Raw genomic sequence first — 23,652 nt, 5'->3', positions numbered from 1 at the left:
TTCCTTTAATTCATCTCCATCTATATGATTACTCTGCAATTCGCAATTAAGTGTCTGGCGTGGCGTACATCGAACCACCTTCAAGCTGTTTCTCTACCGTTTCCCTCTCGAACAGCGTGCGGGAAAAATGAATTGTTAAATCTTTCCGCACGAGCTCTGACTTCTCTTATTTTATTAATACGATCATTTATTTTTGTTGCTTTCAGAGGAAAAAGTTCTTGACTGAAATTTCGTGATAACATACTGCCGCAACAGAAAATGTCTTTGTTTTAATGACTGCTAGCCTACCTCGCTTTTATATCCATGGCACTCTCTTCCCTGTTTCACGATAATACCAAACGAGTTGCTCTTCTTTGAATTTTTTCGATGTCCTCCATTGACCCTATCTGATGTGGATCCCGCACCGTGCGGCAATACTCCAGAATTGGGATCACAAGCGCAGGGTAGCTAGTCTCTTCATTCTTACATCTGTTGCATTTCTAAGTGTTCTGCCAATAAATCGCAGTCTTTGACTCACTTCCTCCGTAACATTATATAACCTATGTGATCGTTCCATTTTAAGCTATTCGTAGCTGTAATCGCTAAATATTTAATTGATTTCAGAGCCTTTAGATTTGTGAGATTTATCGTGTAACACAAATTTAGCGGATTCCTTTTAGTACTCATGTGAATGACCTCACTTTTTCATTATTTAGAGCCAATCATGGACCTTCCCGTTGGTGAGGTGGCTTGCATACCTCAGTGATACAGATAACTCTACGGTGGGTGCAACCACAACGGAGGAGTGTCTGTTGAGACGCCAGACAAACGTGTGGTTTCTGAAGAGGGCAGCAGCGTTTTCAGTAGTTTCAGAGGCCAAGGTCTCGATGATTGACTGATCTGGCCTTGTAACATAAACCAAAACGGCCTTGCTGTGTTGGCACTGCGAACGGCTGAAAGCAAGGGGAAACTACAGCCGTAATTTTTCCCGAGGGCATGCAGCTTTTGTATGGTTACATGATGATGGCGTCCTCTTGGATAAAATATTCCGGAAGTAAAATAGTCTCCCATTCGGATCTCCGGGCGGGGACTATTCAGGAGGACGTTGTTATCAGGAGAAAGAAAATGGCGTTCTACGGGTCGGAGCGTCGAGTGTCAGATGCCTTAATCGGGCAGGTAGGTTAGAAAATTTAAAAAGGGAAATGGATAGGTTGAATTTAGATATAGTGGGAATTAGCGAAGTGCGGTGGGAGGAGGAGCAGGATTTCTGGTCAGGTGAATACAGGGTTATAAACACAAACTCAAATAGGAGTAATTCCGGACTACGTTTAATAGTGAATAAGGAAATACGACTGTGGGTAAGCTGCTGCGAATGTCATAGTGAATGCTTTATCGTAGCCAATATAGATATGAGACTCACACCCATCACAGTAGTAAAAGTTTATATGTCAACTAGATCCGCAGATGATTAAGAAATTGAAGAAATGTCTGATAAAAGAAAAGAAAATTTTTCAGGTAGTTGAGGGAGACGAAACGGAAGAGAAGGAAAAGTAGTAAGTGAATATGGGCCAGGGAAAGGAATGAATCAGGAAACCACCTGATAGAATTTTGCACAGAGCATAATTTAATCATCGCCAATACTTGGATTAAGAATCGTGAACGTAGGTTGTACTGATAGAAGAGACCTAGAGACACCGGAGAGAGTCTCGAGATTAATTACACACACATCAAAAAAAGTTTGGCATCACCCCGGTTCCCAGAACTCCTGAAGATAGACGTTAACTGTGGATATTGTATCATAGACACAGTCCCTTTGACTGTTCTGAGATGTCACTAAACCCGCCCAAAGAAGTAAACAACCATGTATTAGCAGCGCCTATTAGACGGAGGGGATCCGACAGCAGACGCTACGGTCGCAGGTTCGAATCCTGCCTCGGGCATGGGTGTGTGTCATGTCCTTAGATTAGTTAGGTTTAAGTAATTATAAGTTCTAGGGGACTGATGACCTCAGAAGTTAAGTCCCATAGTGCTCAGAGCCATTTGAACCATATAAGGAAGATGAAATTGTAGGTAGGAAATGGAAGAAGACGTAGATGAAGATGGCATGGGAGAGATGATACTACGAGAAGAATTTGACCACGCACTGAAAGACCAAAGTCGAAATAAGGCAGCAGAAATAGACGACCTTCCGTCAGAGCTACTGGTGTGCAAGATGTATGAGACAGGTATAAAGCCCTAACATTTCAGGAAGAATTAAGCAATTCGAATTCCAAAGAAACCAGGGCCTGGAAGTGTGAATATTACCGAACTATCAGTTTAATAAGGCATGGTTGCAAAATAGTAACATGCATTATTAACGGAAGAATGGAAAACTGGTAGAAGTCGCCCTCAGGGAAGATCATTTTGGAATCCCGAGAAATGTAGGTACATGCGAGGCAACAATGACCCTACGACTTATCTTAGAAGATAAGTTAAACAAAGACAAATTTACGTTTATAGCATTTGTAGACTTAGAGAAAGCTTTTGACAAGGTTGACTGGAATACTCTCTTTCAAATTCTGAAGGTAGCAGGAGTAAAATCAGGGAGTGAAAGGCTATTGACAACTTGTACAGAAACTAGACGGCAGTTACGTATAAGAGTCGATGGGCATTGAAGGGAAGCGGTGGTTGAAAAGAAGTGAGACAGCGTTGTAACTTATTCTCGATGTTATTTAATCTGTACAGTGAACAAGCAATAAAGTAAACCAAAGATAAATTTGGAGTAAGATTTAAAGTCCAGGAAGAAGAAATAAAAACTTGGAGATCTGCCGATGACATTGTAATTATGTTAAGAGACAGCACGGGACTTGGAAGAGCAGCTGAACGGAATGGACAGTCTTGTAAGGAGGATACAAGATGAGCATCAACAAAATCAAAACAAGGATAATGGGATGTAGTCGAATTAAATCAAGTGATGCTGTGAGAATTAGATTAGGAAATAACACATTTAAAGTAGAATTATTTGGGCATCAAAATAACTGATGATGGCCGAAGTAGAGAGATTATAAAACGCTGACTGACAGTGACAAGAATAGCGTTCCTAGAGAAGAGAAACTTGTTAACATGGAATATAGATTTAAGTGTTCGGAAGTCTCTTCTGAAAGTCTTTGTATGGAGTGTAGCTACGTATGGAAGTGAAACGAGGACGATAAACAGTTTACACACGAAGAGAATAGAAGGTTTTCAAATGTGGTGCTACAGAACAATCCTAAAGATAACTAATGAGGAGGCAATGAATGGAATTGGGAGAAAAGATATTTGTGGTATAACATGAATAGAAGAAGGGATCAGTTGACACGAAACATTCTGAGACATCAAGGCATCACTAATTTAATGCCGGAGGGAAGTGTGGGGGCTAGAAATCGTATAGAGAGACCAAGAGATGGTTGCAGTAAGCGGATTCAGGATGTAAGCTGCTGTAGTTATCCTAAGATGAAGAGGCTTGCACAGGTTAGAGTAGCATGGAGAGCTGTATAAAACCTGTCTTCGGGCTGAAGACCACAACTACAACAGAATAAGTTGCCACTTTTCGCGCCATACAGATATCTTTTCTAAAGCATTTTGCAATTGGATTTGATCTTCTGATGACTTTACAAACAGTAAATGATAACATCATATGATCATATGCAATCAGTCTAGGAAGGTTGCTCAGATTGTCTCCTAAATCATTTATAAAGCTTAGGAACAGCAGAGGACCTATAACACTTCCTTTGGGAACGCCAGATATCACTCGTGTTCTGCGTGATGACTTTCAGTCAATCATTACTAACTGTGACCTTTTTGACGAAAATCACGAATCCAGTCGCACAACTGAGACGACACTCCATAGGCATATAATTTGATAAGAAGTCGCTCGCGAGGAACTGTGCTGAAAGCATTCTGTAAAACTAGACATATGGAATCAATTTGAGATCCTCTGTCGATATCACTCATTACTTAACGTGAATAAAGAGCTAGTTGTACTCGGTAAGTACGATATTTTCTGAATCCGTGCTCACTACTTGCCGATCGATCGTTTTCTTCGAGGTAACTTATAATGATCGAACACAGTATATGTTCCAAAATCCTACTCCAAATCGACGTTAGTGATATGGGTCTGTAATTCAGCAGATCAGTCGAATTTCCGTTCTTGAGTATTGGTGTGACCTGTGCAACTTTCCAGTCCTTAAGTTCGGAATTTTCGCCGAGTGAGCGGTTGTATATGACTGTTAGGTAAAGAGCTTGTAGCGACGCTGCGGCGCGCTAATTCAAGCTCGCCGGTGTGTGTGTGTGTGTGTGTGTGTGTGTGTGTGTGTGTGTGTGTGTGTGTCTGTGGTGTGTGCACGTGTGTCAGTGCAGTGTTATGCGGTCAGTGTATTTCCGCGCCCAGCCTCTAGAGGCGCTGTGTTTTCTAGTTTTTATATACGTTCTGTTTAGAAACTACGGAGAGGCTCCGTCCCCGCCGCAGCCGCAGTGGTCCACAACCCCACGATGACTACCGCAGTCCACTTCACCCCTCCGCCGCCCCACACCGAAACCCCGGGTTATTGTGCGGTTGGGCCCCCGGTGGACCCCCCCCAGGGAACGTCTCACACCAAACGAGTGTAACCACTATGTTTGCGTGGTAGAGTAATGGCCATGTACGCGTACATAGAGAACTTGTTTGTGCAGCAATCACCGGCATGGTGTAGCTGTGGCGGAATAAGGGGAACCAGCCCGCATTTCCCGGGGCAGGTGGAAAACCGCCTAAAAACCATTCACAGACTGGCTGGCTCCCCAGACCTCGACACAAGTCCGCCGGGCGGATTCGTGCCGGAGACCAAGCGCTCCTTCCCGCCCGGAAAGCCATGCGTTAGACCGCATGGCCAACTGGGCGGGCACAGATAGTGTTACTTTTGCATTTATAATGTTACTATGGATTTTGGACACCATTTTTTTGATGTTCAGTGCCAGAACCTCCACGCTACTACCAAGCTCCGAATTCCAGAGAACGCAGTATCTGGGGAAGTAATGTGGTGGAGGCGCAGAACACTACACAAAACACTCTTCTGGCCATGACTGACACCTGCGGCGTATTGAAGACATTGCACAGGCGCCGTTCGTGAACAGCGCAACCTGCAGGCTTGGCTAGCATCTGCATTTATGTTCAAACATGCATTTCTCGCGGTGTTTCTACATTTTTCTCTAACTCATGGACATCAACGACTACACACTGTTACATGAAATAATTGCCACCGTCACCATCAAGTCACGTGCCGCTGAAACGGTTACAAGAGAAATTTGTGAATGTAAATAGCACCTTTGTACCAGGCTGAGAAATGTTCTCCTTGCGCTACTTGTAGTTTTCTCATAAGCAGGGTAGTATTAGCTTGCCCGGGTGAATGTCACGCGCTCCGCCTCACCTAATACATCTGTCTTGCTTCTCCCATGTGGATCTTATATGACTTGATTCCCTTCCCGCACCTTCTCCTTTTCCTTGAACAGTTACATATCCTTTACACCTCCCGCAAGCTCTTGTCTCTCCCATTCTCGCCCATCCCAGCCCACTGCCACGCCTGTATTCTTGCATCCCACCTGCTCTCCATCTTCACACCCTCCATACCCTTTCCCAAGGTGGCTTCCGCCAACTCCCCCTCCCTGATGATGTCCTTGTCCTGTCCATATACCCCTCCTATCAGCTCTGACTCTCCCCTCCCGTTCCCCCCTTTTCCCCCAGGGCTTCCTCTCTCCCACCTCCTCTCCCTTTCCCCCCCTCCTCTCTCCAACATCTCCTACTTCTACCCCTCTGCCCAGGCTTCCAAACCCTCCCCTCTCTCCTCCCTTCCTCGAGCTCTCTTCTTTCTCCCACTGGCTCCGCCCCCCTCCTTCCCAGCCTCTTCCTTCTCCCTTTGCTCTGGAGGCAGCCCCCCTCCCCCTTCGTCAGTGAGTGCTTCGCCGATGATAGTCGCCAGTGTTTCCGTGCGCCAGTGTCTCTCCGTTTGTGTACAGTGTCATCATCAGTGTTTTCTACTATGTTTGCATCTCCACATGGATGTCTTTGTCTGTTTCAACAAGTGCCACCCTTCATTTACAGTGCCTTCTGTCGAACGACTTCTTATTTCTTGTGCAGTGCTCATCATGTGTTTATCATGTTTTTTATGTTTTCTATGTCTTCCGTGTATATATATATATATGTTGTGTCTTTTGGCCGAAGAGCGGCGTATGTAGGCGGCTGCCTGCCCGCCTCAGGTGAGGCATGAAATAACAATAAAGAAAAAAAAAAGACTTGCCTGGGGCCGTGGAGCGCTGTCCCCAGAGCAGAATACTGCGATGCGTGTCGAGCGCCGTGGTCAGCGTTTTCGCCACACCCGCCTGCAGCTCTTCCAGCGTCGGCTGCAGAGTCGCCGTGGGCAGCGTCAGCACCAGGTACGCCTGCAGCAGCGGCGGCTGGCTCGGCGGCGACCTGACGGGGCGTCATAGCTAAGTCAGTTTTTAACAACAAGTGTCGATGGAGATGCCCTAACGCCGTAGTAGTAAAGGCGGCAACGATTATAGTACGCCATATTGGTGAGTCTAAGAAACTAGGACTGAAAAGTACGTTATAACGATCCTAGGCTGGTGCTCTGTGAGCAGTATTGAACCTATAGATGCCTGATTTCTAAAGCGAGGATTCCGATGCCGTTTCTTGTGCACTTACGCATCCATTTTGGGAGAAGAGCCCGTTATTTCTGCTCGGTTTTCGGTTATTTGCAGGCTCGTTTCTTGTTCAAAGCTTACGTGAATATTTGTTTCTGTGATCTAAAGACGTAAATGCTGCAGCTCAGAGAAGACTAGTGCTTTACATCTGATTGAAAGCGGATCTGACAAGGAGGGGACGCCTACTCGTCCAAATTAATAGTACATGTAGGGCGTGGCTAGACAAGAAAGTGCCACAAGTGGAAACTCCAGATGGCCAAGCGTTTAGGAAATAAAAGGAATTTTGTTACGATCTATCACCATGTGCACTTTATCAATTGTCCCTGTGACAGTGTGTTTAGGAAGCGGTGTTGGGCTCAGCGGTGCCGGCACGATAGCTCAGCGTGTTCGGCGAGAGAGCTGGTTGGCCTCTGTAATAAAAAACTGAATGGAAGGATCAACAAACGAACTTTAAGGGATGTTAAACCCAACGATAAAAAAAGGCGGTGAGAGATGGGATTCGCATTCAAAGGGTCGCAGATTCGACTCCGCCCGGTGGTAAATATTTTTGTGCTCCTTGGCAATGCTTACACTACTGACATCACAATTAACCTCATCATCATATATGTTATTTTATTACTTTATATAAGCACAAAAAGTATAGGCATAGGATGAAATCCGGAAGTGCAAACATTTAAAAAGGGATTGTAGTTAACGCGTACACGGGGAACGTCGTGTATGTAAATCGATGCTTCCATTCTTTTGCAATTGATCAATTGTATGTACCGGGGTGAAAATCGTCAAAGAAACAGGGTAAGCAATAATTTTGACTGCATCTTCCACACGTTATAAACGCCGCCTTTTTGCAGTGACATGGTTTCTTTAATATCTCCATAGAAAAACAAACTTGACTGATGTTCTGAAAACAGCATCTTTCATCGCACAGTCCAGCAGCGAACCACGCGTAACGCATCATATCGCTGAATACGTGCGAGGATAGCTGGTGATGTTTAATGGACTGTAGTTTGATACAAGCTTCTCAGGAAGTGAATTTTCTTTGTCGATAAGGTAAGTGCAGTTTTGACATTTTTATATTAGGTTTTTTACCTGAGGATAAAAACATACATCGCAGTGTTGCACTTGTGGCGTACATTTGGGGGGAATTACTTTGATACTGCACGTTGGTAATCCGTCTCCATCTTGGAAGTGTTCGTCGTATATTTGCTAAGGAGCACAAAACTATTTGCAGCAGGGTGGAGCCGAACTCGCTACAATACGAATTCGTTCTCTTACCGCTTTTTTAAAAATATTATTTTGTTCGTGATTGTTCGTTCTATTTGTTCGAGGCGAATGACCTGTGACGCTTGTTCAACTACCCCTCTGACCGAACACGCTGAGCTACAGTGCCGGCGACCGCTGAGCCAAACACCGCTTCCTAAATATTTTGTCACAGGGACAATTGATAAGGTACACATGGTGATAGATCCGTATCCAAATTCCTTTTATTTCCTAAACGCTTGGCCACCTGGAGTTCCCACTTGGAGCACTTTCATGTCTCACCATGCCCTACACGTACCATGACTTTGGACGAATTCGGCGATGATGATGAGGCGTCCTCTCCTTGTGGATAAAAACAATAACTGAATATACAGGGTCCGGCAAAAAGTCCTCCCGTATGTGGAGAGACCGCTGTGTGAGCTGTGGTAGAGATACAGAGGTGGAGGGGGTATCTATCGATGGCGGTGTACGTGCCATTTTGAGCAGGCGCAATGGCTTGCCTAGGTGATATCATGCTTTAGTTGCCGAGGAGTATATTCATAATGGTGGCTCTGCGATTACTCAGCGAGCATGTAGCATTCGGTTCGAACTAAGCCGACGCGATTCTGTTCCTGATAGAGAACTGTTTGCGTTTGGTTATCGGACTTTAGAACACCAGGCTCTGCTCTAAAAAGAAAATCTACTGGCCGACTTCGGACAGTAACAACGCCGGAAAAGTTGGCGAGCGTGAGTGTGTCCGACCAGCTATCTCCAAAGCGTTCAGCATTTAAACATGCAGCTGCCCTGAGAATGTGTGATAGGAGTATAAGAAGAATCCTGCACAGAGATTTTCACATGCACCCACACAATCTTCCACAGGATACAATACATTCCTGCATGGGCAAAACGACGATAATAACGTTGAAAACATTATTTTCTCTTTCTCTCTACTGCGGGAATCCAAGTAATGCAGTGAGTATTAGCGGCTGCAGACAGTGTGGCATATGGAGGTTTACATCGGTCCAGGAAGCGTGCACGAATAGCCGAAGTGGTTCAGGCGACGCCTCGCGGTAAGCTGCAAATGCGGGCTTGAGTCCCACTCCTGCAGAAATGTCAATGCGCCACTGATAGGTAGTATCTCCATACACAAAAACAAGTAATGTCAAAGAATTCACGATCAGCGAAGAAGTTTCGTAAAAATTTGTGTCATAGTTACACAGGGTGTCCCAAGATGAAGGGTCAGTATTCAGAGATATGACACGAACGCTCATTTGAAGCAAAAAACTTCCTTAGACATATGCCACATTCCAGATGGGTTCCGAGACAGAACACATTTAATGTACATTTGTTTTGGGCTAGTAGCACCCAAGTATGTGCCTCGTTGCTTTCAATTTCTTTGCTTGGGATGTCTTTTTGTTGCACAAATAGGAGTAGACCCAAAATTGAAACCTGTAGGACTCACTTTGTGATTTATCCCCAATCACTGAAATTTTCTACCTTTCCAACACCGTTTGAGTTACTCAGCACAACGTTTTGCACTGTGTTTGTTAAGTATGATTCAAAGCAGTTGTGCATGAATCCCAGTTCCTTTAATAAAACTGCACATTAAATGTGTTCTATCTTGTAAACCTTTCAGAATAGGGAATAAGTCCGTATGAAGTTTTTTCTTTCAAATAAGCGTTCATGTCATATCCCTGAATATTGACCATTCCTTCTTGGACGTCCTGTATTTTCGCACCAATGTAATTTCTTGGAACTGTATCATTTGCACTTGTGAATCTTTGATTTTGGAAGCATGATAGAGTCAACATGTATGTAACGAAGTATGAGGAGAGAATTAGCATGCATCTAACTCGGGACTAGCTGATTATCAACCGTGGAAAGTTGTTGGCTATTTGGATCATACACAAGGAAGTTTGATGTCACTGTTATGATGATAATGGCATTTATCGCCTATGTCAAAAGTACACGAACAGATTTTCATGGACTGTTTGAAGAACTAAAAAAGAAGCTTGCGTTTTATTCAAGCAACTGATAAAAACCGGGACCATTATTAACACCAGGTCAACAGAAGAAATTATCCTCGAAATTATGCTGCCTAAGTATCTGTAATAAAAAATTCAATGTACTCCTCTCCAAATTAATTCGAAGTGCAAAACAGAAGCTATCTGCTCTAAAATGAATTCATTAAGTAACTGTTCTCAGTAACATCACTGTGGAAGGCGGGTACATTACAATGTGGGCCAATGTCATTCTTGGAAGTAAAACCGCAAATTATTACGTATAAAAATGCTTGCTTTTAATAATTTGGATTTAGAAAGAGAAGAAAATTAGCTGGTACCTTCCACAGGGAAATGTTTTAGCTGGTAACGCTTTTGCTGACGAAACTGGAATACCGACATGAGCCACAATCGGCTACGGAAATATATTTAGTGGAGACAAGTGAAAATTTGTGACGGACCGGGACTCGAACCCAGATTTCCTGCTCCACGCGAGCGGTCGTCTTAATCCCTTCGGTTATGCGAGCACGCGTCCCCTCCAACCCAAAGTTCCAACTTGTCGCACACTACATACGCAGCGTCCCCTCTCCATTACCCTTATCGCTCGTAGCTTCAAGCTGATTAACGCAAGAGGTCATTAATTGCCATCAAGGCGCATTTATTTATATTTGTGGTGTATGTTCTTTAGTATAAAGAGGTGACAAAAGTCATGGGATAGCGATATGCATAAATAAAGGTAGCGGTAGTATCACGTACACAAGGTATGAAAGGACAGTGCATTGGTGGAGTTGTCATTTGTACTCAGGGGATTCATGTGAAAAGGTTTCCGGCGTGATTATGGACGCACAACTGGAATTAACAGATTTGAACGCGGAATCATAATTGGAGCTAGACGTACGGGACGTCCCATTTCGGAAATCGTTAGGGAACCCAATATTCCGAGATCCACACTGTCAAGGGTGTGCCGAGAATACCAAATTTCAGGCATTACCTCTCACCTCGGACAACGCAGTGACCGACGGCCTTCACTTAACGACCGACAGAAGCGGCTTTTTCATATTGTTATGAATGTTAACAGACTAGCAACACTGCGTGAAAAACTGCAGAAGTCAATTTGGGACGTACGATGAACGTATCCGTTAGGACAGTGCGGCGAAATTTGGTGTGATTGGCTATGGCAGCAGACGAACAGCACGCCATCGCCTGCAGTCCTCTCCTGGGCTCATGGCCACATTGGCTGGACCCTAGACGACTGGAAAACCGTGACCCGGTCACATGAGTCCTGATTTTAGTGAATAAGAGCTAATTGTAGAGTTCGAGTGTGGCGCAGACGCCGTAAGGCCAAGAACCCAAGCTGTCAACAAGGCACTGTGCAAGCTGACGGTGGCTCCATAATGTTGTAGACTGTGTTTACATGGCTGGGTCCTCTAGTCCAACTGAACAGATCAATGATTGGAAATGGTTATGTTCAGCTACTTGGAGACCATTTGCAGCCCTTCATGGACTTCATGCTCTCAAACAACAATGGAATTTTTATGGATGATAATGCACAATGTCACCAGGCCACAATTGTTCGCGATTTGTTTGAAGAACATTCGGGAGATTCGAGCAAATGATTTGGCATCCATTGGACATTTATGAGATATAATCGAGAGATCAGTTCGTGTACAAAATCCTGTGCCGGCAGCACTTTTGTAATGTACACTACTGGCCATTAAAATTGCTACACCAAGAAGAAATGCAGATGATAAACGGGTATTCATTGGACAAATATATTATACTAGAACTGACATGTAATTACATTTTCACGCAGTTTGGGTGCATAGATCCTGAGAAATCAGTACCCAGAACAACCACCTCTGGCCGTAATAACGGCCTTGATACGCCTGGACATTGAGTCAAACAGAGCTTGGATGGCGTGTACAGGTACAGCTGCCCATGCAGCTTCAACACGATACCACAGTTCATCAAGAGTAGTGACAGGTGTATTGTGCCGAGCCAGTTGCTCGGCCACCATTGACCAGACGTTTTCAATTGGTGAGAGATCTGGAGAATGTGCTGACCAGGGCAGCAGTCGAACATTTTCTGTGTCCATAAATTCCCGTACAGGACCTGCAACATGCGGTCGTGCATTATCCTGCTGAAATGTAGGGTTTCGTAGGGATCAAATGAAGGGTAGAGCCACGGGTCGTAACACACATGAAATGTAACGTCCACTGTTCAAAGTGCCGTCAATGTGAATAAGAGGTGACCGAGACGTGTAACCAATGGTACCCCATACCATCACGCCGGGTGATACGCCAGTATGGCGATGACGAATACACGCTTCCAATGTGCGTTCACCGCGATGTCGCCAAACACGGATGCGACCATCATGATGTTGTAAACAGAACCTGGATTCATCCGAAAAAATGACGTTTTGCCATTCGTGCACCCAGATTCGTCGTTGAGTACACCATCGCAGGCGCTCATGTCTGTGATGCAGCGTCAAGGGTAACCGCAGCCACGGTCTCCGAGCTGATAGTCCATGCTGCTGCAAACGTCGTCGAACTGTTCGTGCAGATGGTTGTTGTCTTGCAAACGTCCCCATCTGTTGGCTCAGGGATCGAGACGTGGCTGCACGATCCGTTATAGCCATGCGGATAAGATGCCTGTCATCTCGACTGCTAGTGATACGGGGTCTTTGGGATCCAGCACGGCGTTCCGTATTACCCTCCGAAATCAACCGATTCCATATTCTGCTAACAGTCATTGGATATCGACCAACGCGAGCAGCAATGTCGCGATACGATAAACTGCAATCGCGATAGGTTACAATCCGACCTTTATCAAAGTCGGAAACGTGATGGTACGCATTTCTCCTCCTTACACGAGGCATCACAACAACGTTTCACCAGGCAACGCCAGTCAACTGCTGTTTGTATATGAGAAATCGGTTGGAAACTTTCCTCATGTCAGCACATTGTACTAGTCCAGTCAAATTGCAGATATACCTTGCAAAAGGTGGGGTAGAAGATTTTATTTTTTCAACTCGTTCATATGGTTGGAAAGATTAGAAAACCGAGTTTTGCCAACAAAATTTCGCTTGGGAAAACTTTCTGCAGTCAAAAAACTTGGAAATTTTCGGCCTTTTTTCAGTTTTTTCAAAATATCTGAGTTTCATTTGCTCCTATCGCTTTAACGTCTATTTTCTTTTTTAAAGAGCGCAAAATTCTCTACCAATTTGATTCTTGCCATTTTTTTCTACTCCCAATATCTAAGGCGCTACAGCGCCTAAAAAAATACCAATTTTTCAAATTTTGAGCATAGTGGCAAGGTACCTTATTTTTGAACACTATTTTTTCTGTTCCTGTTTGTTTAGTATAAATACATTATACATCACATTATATGTTGGAATTTACCACCTCACTTTCAGGTATTCAATTTCTCTGTATGCAACATGAGGATTGCTGGGCACCCAACTATTGTGATTCTTACATCACTATCTCAAGTTCACTATGGTGCACATCTGCCCTGGTATTTGTAAAACTATAAATATAAAAATACATCATTAAGACACACACACACACACACACACACACACACACACACACACACACACACACACACACGCACACAAAATAATTTGTCTCAGGAAATTGAACTATTATTAGCTGCAATAGGCAACCTAATTAGGTTGGTAATTATTCTTGTGTATAAAAGCCACGCAGCTGACATTAAAAATAAGTAGCTTTATTACAATTAAAATGCATTGTCAGTTACTAAAAAATGTTGACAGTTCTGGGTGTGCAATACTTGTAATATCGCACTTTAGCACACTTGAGACAGATATGAGCATCACTTCCAACGTTTTGATGGGCCAGGTTCCTCAGTGTCACCAGAAATACCTTGAGTTACGGATTCAGGGTCTGTACATAGAGTTGATCCCAGATTGACCTCTTCTTTAAACAGCGAGTCAGCCTCAGCAAGTTCGTTGATTTCGTCAGCGGTTTCCTCAACATCCTCCGTAACATCTTCTTCACTGTCTTCATATAAAAATTTTGGCACGTTTTCACAGTTGACCCCAATACATTTTTTGCAAATTGAAGAACATTTCAAACCCGCTTTTCTACAGGAGCACGCTCCGCCACAGTTCAGCTTGCATGAGCATGAAACAATGTGTAGAAGTGCTTCAGGTGCTCGAGCTTGGCTCATTATAATGGGTATTGGACCGTGGTCACTGTGATTCCAGCCCCATTTCTCAGGAGGTTTCCAGTTTCCCATCCATCTTTGGACTTGTTGGTAAGTCCGCAACGAATGATGTGCAGCATCTTGTGTAGGTAGCAACCGTGCAAGGTTCATTTTGCTTTTTGTGGCAGACTTGGCGAATAGCTGGTACCGCAAATGGTCTAGTGTGTGGGAACTGCTGACACCTCCACTATACAATGCGATAGTAACCTGTTCTCCTGCTGTTATTATTTTTTACACGGGTAGCATGTGGTTTATTGAACGTGCAAAGCGCTGAGGTTAGGTGTTCATTTTTCCCAACAATATTGCAGCACTTAATTTTTCCTTGACCAAAAAAAGCGGATGTTGTATCACATCCGCTAAAGGCGTAAGTGAACAGAATATATTCACTGTCAAACTTGTAAGCTGCAGTGGAAAACCACTTGTCTTCTGCATTTCTTCTTCCTGGCTTTAAGAAAAATAAGTTTTCAATGCCTTGCCCCAAACCGGCCATGAGCACAAGCAGGTCAACATCTTCTCCTACAATGACAACACTTCCAAAATCTTTGGTTCTTGAAATGGCACATGTTACAATCATAACGTCAGCATCTTCTTGTGTCTGGAGCAATTCAATGATACACTCCAGAAATTCCTTTTAGAGAAGTGTGATCAAACGCATCTTGTTTCGTTCGTTGTACAAGAACTTGTCCTGAGGGACTTGGTTCTCCATTTCTGATTCAACCACAACGTCAACCGAAGAATGTTTTTTGGACCTACGACTCCTCTCAGCACTCTTTGTGCTACATTTGTCTCCCTCACATGGATACCCATCAAATACAATAGCAAATTGAGATCCAAAATGACGTTGCAGGTAAGAAACATAGCTTTGGGCTATTGACTTGAAGCAAACATTTCGAGTCCAAGTCACTTTGTGGATAAGATACCCTCCATCAATGACAAAAAATTTACTCGGTCCACCTGACTTCGCATCTTCCACTGGAACGAAAGCCAAAGAATATATACGCTTTTGTCCGCTAAAGAACAATTCCTACATACTTTCTCTTATAACTGATCATTAACGTCAATCAACTGTAGAAAATGTACGGCACCTGCATGCAATCGTATTACATATTGTAACACAAATAAACTTCACGCAATCCGACGTGAATGTGTTCGTAGTTACTGAATATGATGCTGTTTGTCCTGGCCCTGCAGCAGAGTGAGATGGTAAATTCCCATGAATAACATGATGAGTAATATGTTTATACTACACAAATAGAAACTGAAATAACAGTGTTCAGAAATTAGGTAATTTGCCACTTTGCTCGAAATTTGAAAAAAAATGGTATTTTTTGACGTGCTGTAGCGCCTTAGATACTGGGAGTAGAAAAAAATGGTAAGAATCAAATTTGTAGAGAATTTTGTGCTCTTTAAAAAAGAAAATAGACGTCAAAGCGATAGGAGCAAATGAAACTGAGATATTTTGAAAAAACTGAAAAAAGTCCGAAATTTTCGAAGTTTTTTGACTGCAGAAAGTTTTCCCAAGAGAAATTTTGTTGGCAAAACTTCGTTTTCTAACCTTTCCGACAATATGAACGAGTTAAAAAAATAAAATCTTCTACCCCACCTTTTGCAAGGTACAGGCTTTTTTTCTGGCAGTTTCACTGGACTATACGTGTCGCCACCGGCGCCAACCTTGTGTGAATGCTCTGAGAAGCCAATCATTTGCATATCACAGCATCTTCTTCCTGCCGGTTAAATTTCGCGTCTGCAGCACGTCATCTTCGTGGGGTAGCAATTTTAATGGCCAGTAGTGTATTACGGGCGGCTATAGAAGCAGCGTGGTTCAATATTTCTGGAACATCCAACGACTTGTTGAGTCCATGCCACGTCGCATTGCTGCACTACACCGGGCAAAAGAAGGTGCGACACCATCACGATACTAAGAGATCCACGACTTATGTCACCTCAGTACAAATACACGGTTCAGTCACATTAATGTGACCACCCCCTACGTTCGACGTCATGTGCAATAACTACTCAGAGACGGCAAGTAGCAGCACTTGCAATGGTTGGTATATAAAGCGTGTCGTTGTCGTAATGCGGAAAGGAGGGATTTACCTGATGTCCAAAGGGGCATGAGCATTGGATTTTGGGCCAAGGGTGGAAGCATTCCCGAAACGGCTAAGTTTGTAAATTGTTCACGTGTTGCCGTTATGTATATGTGCATGGCAAAATAGCGCATTCCGAAACCGGGACCGAGTGAGGTGGCGCAGTGGTTAGAACACTGGATTCGCATTCGGAAGGACGACGGTTCAATCCCGCGTCCGGCTAACCTGATTTAGGTTTTCTGTGATTTCCCTAAATCGCTTCAGGCAAATGCTGGGATGGTTCCTTTGAAAGGGCACGGCCGACTTCCTTCCCCATCCTTCCCTAATCCGATGAGACCGATAACCTCGCAGTTTGGTCTCCTCCCCCAAATCAACCCAACCCGAAACCGGAGCAGAGGCAACTGTGGTGCATCACGGGCCATAGACGACTGGGGTGAACGGTGGTCCCGGAGATGTGTGCGGGCGAATAGACGTGCAACTTTTGAGCAACTGATCACCCAGATGAACCAACGGGCTACCAACAATGTCTTTTCAACGACCGTTCAGCGGGTGTTGCTGCGTTGGGTCTTCGCAGCAGAAGCCTGGTTCACGCATCCATGCTGATAGCTGTTCATCGGCGAAGGAGGCTGGTATTTGCACGCCAGTAGCGCAACTGGACGTCCGCTGAATGGCGTCAGGTGGCAATTTGGGATGAATCACGTTTTATGCTCCATCGGACAGAGGCGTTGGTGTGTACGGCATGTAACATCTGAAAGCAAATACCCTGTAACAATAGTCGGAGCGTTATGGTCTGGGGAATGTTTTCGTGGCATTCCCTGGGTGTTTTTTCCATTCTAGAAGGCACACTGGATCAGTACAGGCATATATCTGTCCTTGGAGGCCATGTCCATTCCAACATGAAGTTTGCGGTTGCTAGCGGGTCGGAACCTACAGCAGGTCAATGCAACGTGTCACACAGTTCGCAGTGTACGTGTGCGGTTCGACCAGCAGTAGGCTGAGTTTACCGTACTCTCCCAGCCATAAAATTCCCCAGATTAAAACCCTATCGAGAATCGGCGGGAGCTACTCGATCGGGCTGTTCGCGTCATGGATACTCAAAACGAGAAATCTTGCGCAGCTGGCCATGACGCTACAGTCTGCACGGCTCCACGTTCCCGTCGGTACCTCCCGGAACCTCCTCCCTGATTCTCTTCCTGCGCGTCTCGCAGAGGTCCGCGCTGCAAAATATGGTTATTCATGCGTTCACATGCGATCACGTTAAAGTAACCGGACAGTCACACGCACAATATTTAATCCGTATACGATACGACATCTTGTCTGATCTCTTTTTTGTCCCACTGTGCTTTTTTCCCGCTATGTATGATCTATCTGTGGTGCTACTGTAAACATCATGTTCCGTACCACTCTATTAAATTTACATTGTCTGAAACCTTTAAGTTCTATAAACTTATAAAAGCTACTAAGGAATGAGAATACGTACCCCAAAGCGAGAGCGCGGGTCTCAAAAACTTCGAGTGACTTCCTGGTCGCTCTTATCAGCGCATCATTCACGCGCAGGTTGAAGTACACGAAGAGCTTCATACATTCCAGCTGAACAGCAGATATTTCCATGTTGGCGACGTCCACTTCCTGGAACACTGCAGAGGCCAGCGGCAGATTAGTCGTGTCCATAAATCATGTAAAAATAAAAATCTATTCTATTTTTGTTCTTTGATAACCACCGAAAAATGAAAGAAGAAAGTACTTTTCACTGTGATATATATTAAAGTTTCTCACCGATCATTCTACGCTTTTAGCGTGGGGAGAACTTTTATTCCTACGTTCTGGAGCCAACTGTTACTGTCCCTGTTTCGTTTTCTTCGTCTCTATGGCAGCAATACGGCGGGCGTTAGTAATATTTGTAGAATCCGCTCTGCAATATTCTAAGTATGTTTTTGTGAAATATTAGGCGTTGTCCTCAAAGTGTTTGTCAGTTGAGATTAATCGGCATTTGTTACTCTTATCCTTGTGTCATATTCCCGTTACCCATCTACGAGGGTTGGAATTTTAATAATGGCAACTACACTCATGCTCATAAATTAACGACAATTGCAGAATGTGGTGCCACACAACGTGGCACTACACAAAACTGGCGCTGATAGCATAGGCACATAGGGAACACACACGACACAGATCTGTAAGTCCACGGTATTGGTGATAAGTTGAGAAAACCGTCCCGAAACACATGTGCTACAAAACGCCACTGTTTCCTGCGCGTGTACCCCAACATCAATATGGGATATGATCACCATGCACACGTACACAAGCCGCACAACGGATTGGCATACTCTGGATCAGGTGGTCGAGCAGCTGTTGGGGTACAGCCTCCCATTCTTGCACCAGTGCCTGTCGGAGATCCTGAAGTGTCGTAGGGGTTTGAAGATGTGCAGCGATACGTCGACCGAGAGCAACCCAGACGTGCTTGATGGAGATTAGATCTGGATAACAGGCAGGCCATTCCATTCGCCTGATATCTTCTGTTTCAAGGTACTCCTCCACGATGGCAAATCGGTGGGGCCGTGCGTTATCATCCATCAGGAGGAAGGTGAAACTCACTGCACCCCTCAAAAGGCGGACATACTGGTGCAAAATGACGTCCCTATACACCTGACCTGTTACAGTTCCTCTTTCAACATCAAACCACGACCTTCATACACGTCCCTTTCAAGGACATTAAGGGGTTGGCATCTGGTTCCTGGTTCACGCCAGATGAAAATCCGGCGAGAACCACTGTTCAGATTATACCTGGACTCGTCTGTGAACATAACCTGGGACCACTGTTTCAATGAGCATGTTCTGTGTTCTTGACGCCAGGCTTTACGGGCTCTCCTGTGACAAGGAGTCAGTGGAATGCACATTGCAGGTCTCCAGGCGAGTGTCTGGAGACAACTGTTCCAGGGGCTGCGGTAAGGTCTAGAGCAAGGCTGCCTGCAGTACCCCGTGGGCGTCTGCGGGCACTGATGGTGAGATATCGGCTTGTTGTGGTGTTGTACAATGTGGACGTCCCGCACTGTAGCGCCTGGATACGTTTCTTGTCTGCTGGAATCGTTGCCACAATCCTGAGATCACACTTTCTGGCACACGGAGGGCCCATGCTACTACCTGCTGTGTTTGACCAGCCTCCAGTCGCCCTAGTATTCTAGCTTTCATAACGTCATGAATATGTGTTCTTTGAGCCATTTTCAACACACAGTCGCCATTAGCACGTCTGAAAACGTATGCACACTTACTTACTGCACCATACTCTGACATGCACCAACACACCTCTGCGTATGTGGACTGCTGCCAGCGCCACCGTGCGACGACCGTAGGTCAAATGTGCCGCATGGTCATGCCCCGAGGTGATTTAAACCCGCAAACCGCCCACCAGAGCGTTGTTTCACAATGTATCAGCCTTATCCTTAATCGATGAGCATGAGTGTGTTCATTTACAACTTATACAAAATAGATACATGATTCAAAGTTTTACTCTCATTCAAAGTAATCACCAGCATTGTGTTTCTATAAGCTGGTCGCAGGCTGTGTTCCAAAAATGAATAGCTTATAGAAGGAATCGACAACACTTTCTGCAGGATCCGCCCATTATTTTACAGGACAATGCTCCGACGAATATGGCGCAAGTTGTGACTGATTTATACGATCTATGGGGCTGGTAAGTGCTGTACCACTCACCACACTCCACGGACTTAAGCTCTTGTGGTTTCAAATTGGTTTCTAAATCGAAGGAAGCACTTTATGGCATTCACTTCAGAACTATTATGTAGATTCGTTGGGCAATAGACCGCTTCATTCTATCTGTCAACACAACTATCGCTGTTAAGGGTATCCCACGACTTTCACATCGCTGGCAACTTGTTTTACACAATACGAGAGACTACTCTGAAGGACAGTAAAACTTTGAAACATGTAAGTTACAACCCTCATATACACTGATGAGCCAAAATATTATGAGTACCTGTTTAATAGCTTGTTTGTCCGTTATTGGAACGAACTACATTATTGATTCTCCGTATCAGAGAACCGTCTGTTTGTTGGTGTGGTTGTGGAGGTACATGGCATTAGATGTCTACGTAAAGGTCATGCAATTGGCGTAAATAACTGGCCGCTGATTTGCGTACGCAGTGCTGCCACCCGATAACGATCCAGGTGGGTTCCAGAGGATTTATTTAAATAAGGCGAACCTGGTCGCCGAGACGCCAACATGAGGTCACTATAACGTTCCTCAAAACACTGAAGCACGGTTCTGTCTCCGAGACACGGGCAATTATTCTGTTGAACGATACATCGTCATCGGGGAATAAAAATGGTTCAAATGGCTCTGAGCACTATGGGACTAAACTTCTGAGGTCATCAGTCCCCTAGAACTTAGAACTACTTAAACCTAAGTAACCTAAGGACATCACACACATCCATGCCCGAGGCAGGATTCGAACCTGCGACTGTAGCGGTCGTGCAGTTCTAGACTGTAGCGCCTAGAACCGCTTGGCCACTCCGGCCGGCAGCGGGGAATACATCAAGCATCAAGGGATGCAGGTGGTTCGCAGCTATCAGTGTGTCTTCGATTACTACCACAAGTCCCATGCAAGAGCAGGAGAAAGTCTCCCATAGCATAACACTGCTCTCACCAGCTGCGTCCGTGGCGCGCTACACGTTTCGATCCGTCATTCATCTCGATGACGGTGTTTGTGGAGACGAACATCGACCTAGTGTAGCAAAACTGTGATTCACGCGAAGAGCCGACACGTTTCCATTGATCGACGGTCGAATCCCGATGGTCCCGTGCCCACTGCAGTCGTAATTGACGATATCATTGGGTCAATATGTGAACGCTAGGGATACTCTGCTGCAGAGCTCAATTTTCAGCAACGTACGGTGAACGGTGTGCTCCGAAACACTTGCGGGTGCATCAGCGTTGTGCTCTTACGACAGGCATGTTACAGATGGTGATCTGTGTCAAGCAAGGATCACCATCTATCCTAACTTACAGAGCAGATAAGCCTCCGAATCCCACGTTCTGTGAAGAGTTGTGAACGTTCAACCACTTAGCGCCTAGTAGTAGTTTCAGTGTCCGTCTACCTCTTTCCGTAGATGCTCATGACAGTAGTACGTGACCATTCGACCAGCTTCGACGTTTCCGAGGTACTCGTTCACAGACTCTCAGTAATGATAATCCGCCCTTTCGCTTATCTCAGTGGATTTCTCCGTTTGCTAGGCTAGGGTGATCCCCCAACCGTGTTTGCTCCGCTTACATACTTTTGATGTCACGTCACGTGCCCGCGATGCCATCAGGCGGCAGCCAATGTCGCGGCGGGCAGTGCTCATAGTTTTTGGCTCGTCAGTGTATGTACTCTCGATGTCCCTGTTAATGCAATTAGACAAGGGTCCCACACCTATGCGAATTATTCCAGGGTAGGGCAAGTGAACGCTTCAATCTTTTTCACAGCCAAGCTGCGTTTTCCCACTAACTTACTATTCAGTCCTACTCCGATGTAGTTAGAAACAAATTTTGTGAGCAGTCGCAAACAGGGTGACGCAGAGACCAGTGATACAGACAATGCATTGTACTCGGTAACTGCCTCTGGCGCAAAGAGGTACGAGGGAAATTTTTGGGGATTCTACCCAGGTACTGAAGACTATTTAATGCTGATAAGAGTATAAAGTGCTGCCGTACGAACACCGCAAATTTCCTACATTCAAGACACATGACCGATGCTTCTGCTAGAGTAGATGTGGATAAAATTCGTGGCATTGTGGCAGAACATAGTAGAATTAAGATTCACAAGGATATTGATAAGATAGGCAATGTATCGATGTTGACATTATGTAACTGTCTCTGTACTATCAATTAGGACTCGTAAGCGTCCATTACGGACAACAATACGACCCATATAATAACGTGATGCACAAGAGAGCGCCTAAGGGAACACCTGTAATGAAACCTTGATCAATGACAAAGGATTGTCGCCATCGATGAGTGCAGGATTTGTCCGACGCCCGACAATGCTCGTAGAAGAATGTGGAGTTGTCCAGGAAATAAAGCACGTCTTAAGCATGCAGGAATTTTGGTCAGTCACGTTTGAGGCCATTGTCATATACGGTCGTCGGACGCCCTCATTGGCACCCACGGTGGTTTGAGGGCTGTGCACTGTCAAGACAGGATCCCCCAACCTATCGTCCAGCTGTACAGCCAATATTTCTACGAAGGTTTCGTCTTACAGGAACACTGTGGTCAGCTCGTGGACATCTTCCTCCACAGGAGGCAAAATCCAACCGAATGAAATGGCTTGCGGTATAAACCGATACGGACGCGATTGAGCGTGCCTGAAACGAGTTGAAGCTTGTAGTGCGACGTCGCAGGAGCGCTCTTCACACTTCGAATGTCTCGAGGAAGGCCCGTCGAAGACTGAGAACATCGGCAGCAAAGTACCCACCAACTTACGGACGGCATGCCAAGGATCTCCAACATGTTGCAATGCACAACAGACTGCCTTCATTTTGGTAATTTTCTTTTTTAAAAGTTTCATAAAGCCTAATATTTCATTCCCAGCTCCGCTGAACACGAGTTCACAAAATGCAAATGGTGAAAAACACTTTTTTGAGCTGTGAGGTGTTTCATTGTATATGTTGTGGGGTGGCAAAAAAAAAAAAAAAAACTGGTACGGAATATATGTCTGAATGAACAGACACTATTTTTGATCCACCAGCCATCATGAATTAATACACAAAGGAATTACAGATTTTGGCTGCGAGCAGGGATTGATTGAAATCAATGGAGAAAGTTGAAAATTTGTACCAGACCAGGTTTCAAACAAAGGTCACCTGTTTAGTCGACAGATGCTCTGACTACTGAGCTATTTGGACATAGTGGCCATGGCAACTGCACAGACTACTCTAGCACGCTTCCTGTCAGATCCAAATTCTCAACTTATCCACATATTACAAACGTAGCACTCCTTGTCCATTATCCTTATTACTCGCATTGTTCGCGTGTCCGGAATAACAGACACCACACATATTTATAATTAAAGCGAGGACAACCAAAGATCTCTCCAGTATGGATGCACACCAGGCTCGAATTCTTACAGGAACCGGCAAAATGCTGCGGGTAACGAGAATAATGGGCATTGGACACTACATCCATAGTGTGTGGATAGGTAAAGAATTTAGGTCTGAAGGAAGGGGTGCTAGGGTAATCCACGCAGTTGCAATGATCACTTTGTCTGAATGGCTTCGTGGTCAGAGCATCTGCATATTCAGTAGGAGACCCGCGTTCGAATCCAGGTCTGGCACAATTTTTTCAACTTTCTCCATTGATTTCAATCAACGCCCGCTCGCACCCAGGGTCTGTAATTCCTTCGTGTCTTGTACATACAATGAAATTTCTCAAC

The 23,652-nt window shown here is 44.8% G+C and overlaps 1 protein-coding gene across 1 annotated transcript in view; it reads right to left on the bottom strand.

The window, feature by feature from the left end:
- LOC124775662 (dynein axonemal heavy chain 8-like) overlaps positions 1-23,652 on the bottom strand; it is a 605,208-nt gene that overhangs the window by 386,951 nt on the left and 194,605 nt on the right. Inside the window, exons 15-16 of the mRNA XM_047250489.1 lie at positions 17,706-17,862; positions 6,267-6,439 (exon numbers count right to left, since the gene is read on the bottom strand). Coding sequence (XP_047106445.1) covers positions 6,267-6,439; positions 17,706-17,862 — 330 coding nt within the window. The remainder of the gene's footprint in view (positions 1-6,266; positions 6,440-17,705; positions 17,863-23,652) is intronic.

Source organism: Schistocerca piceifrons, chromosome 2 (genome assembly GCF_021461385.2).
Source record: "Schistocerca piceifrons isolate TAMUIC-IGC-003096 chromosome 2, iqSchPice1.1, whole genome shotgun sequence".
Lineage (NCBI taxonomy): Eukaryota > Metazoa > Arthropoda > Insecta > Orthoptera > Acrididae > Schistocerca > Schistocerca piceifrons.
Note: the sequence above shows the minus strand (reverse complement) of the source record. Positions and strands in the feature narration are given on the sequence as shown.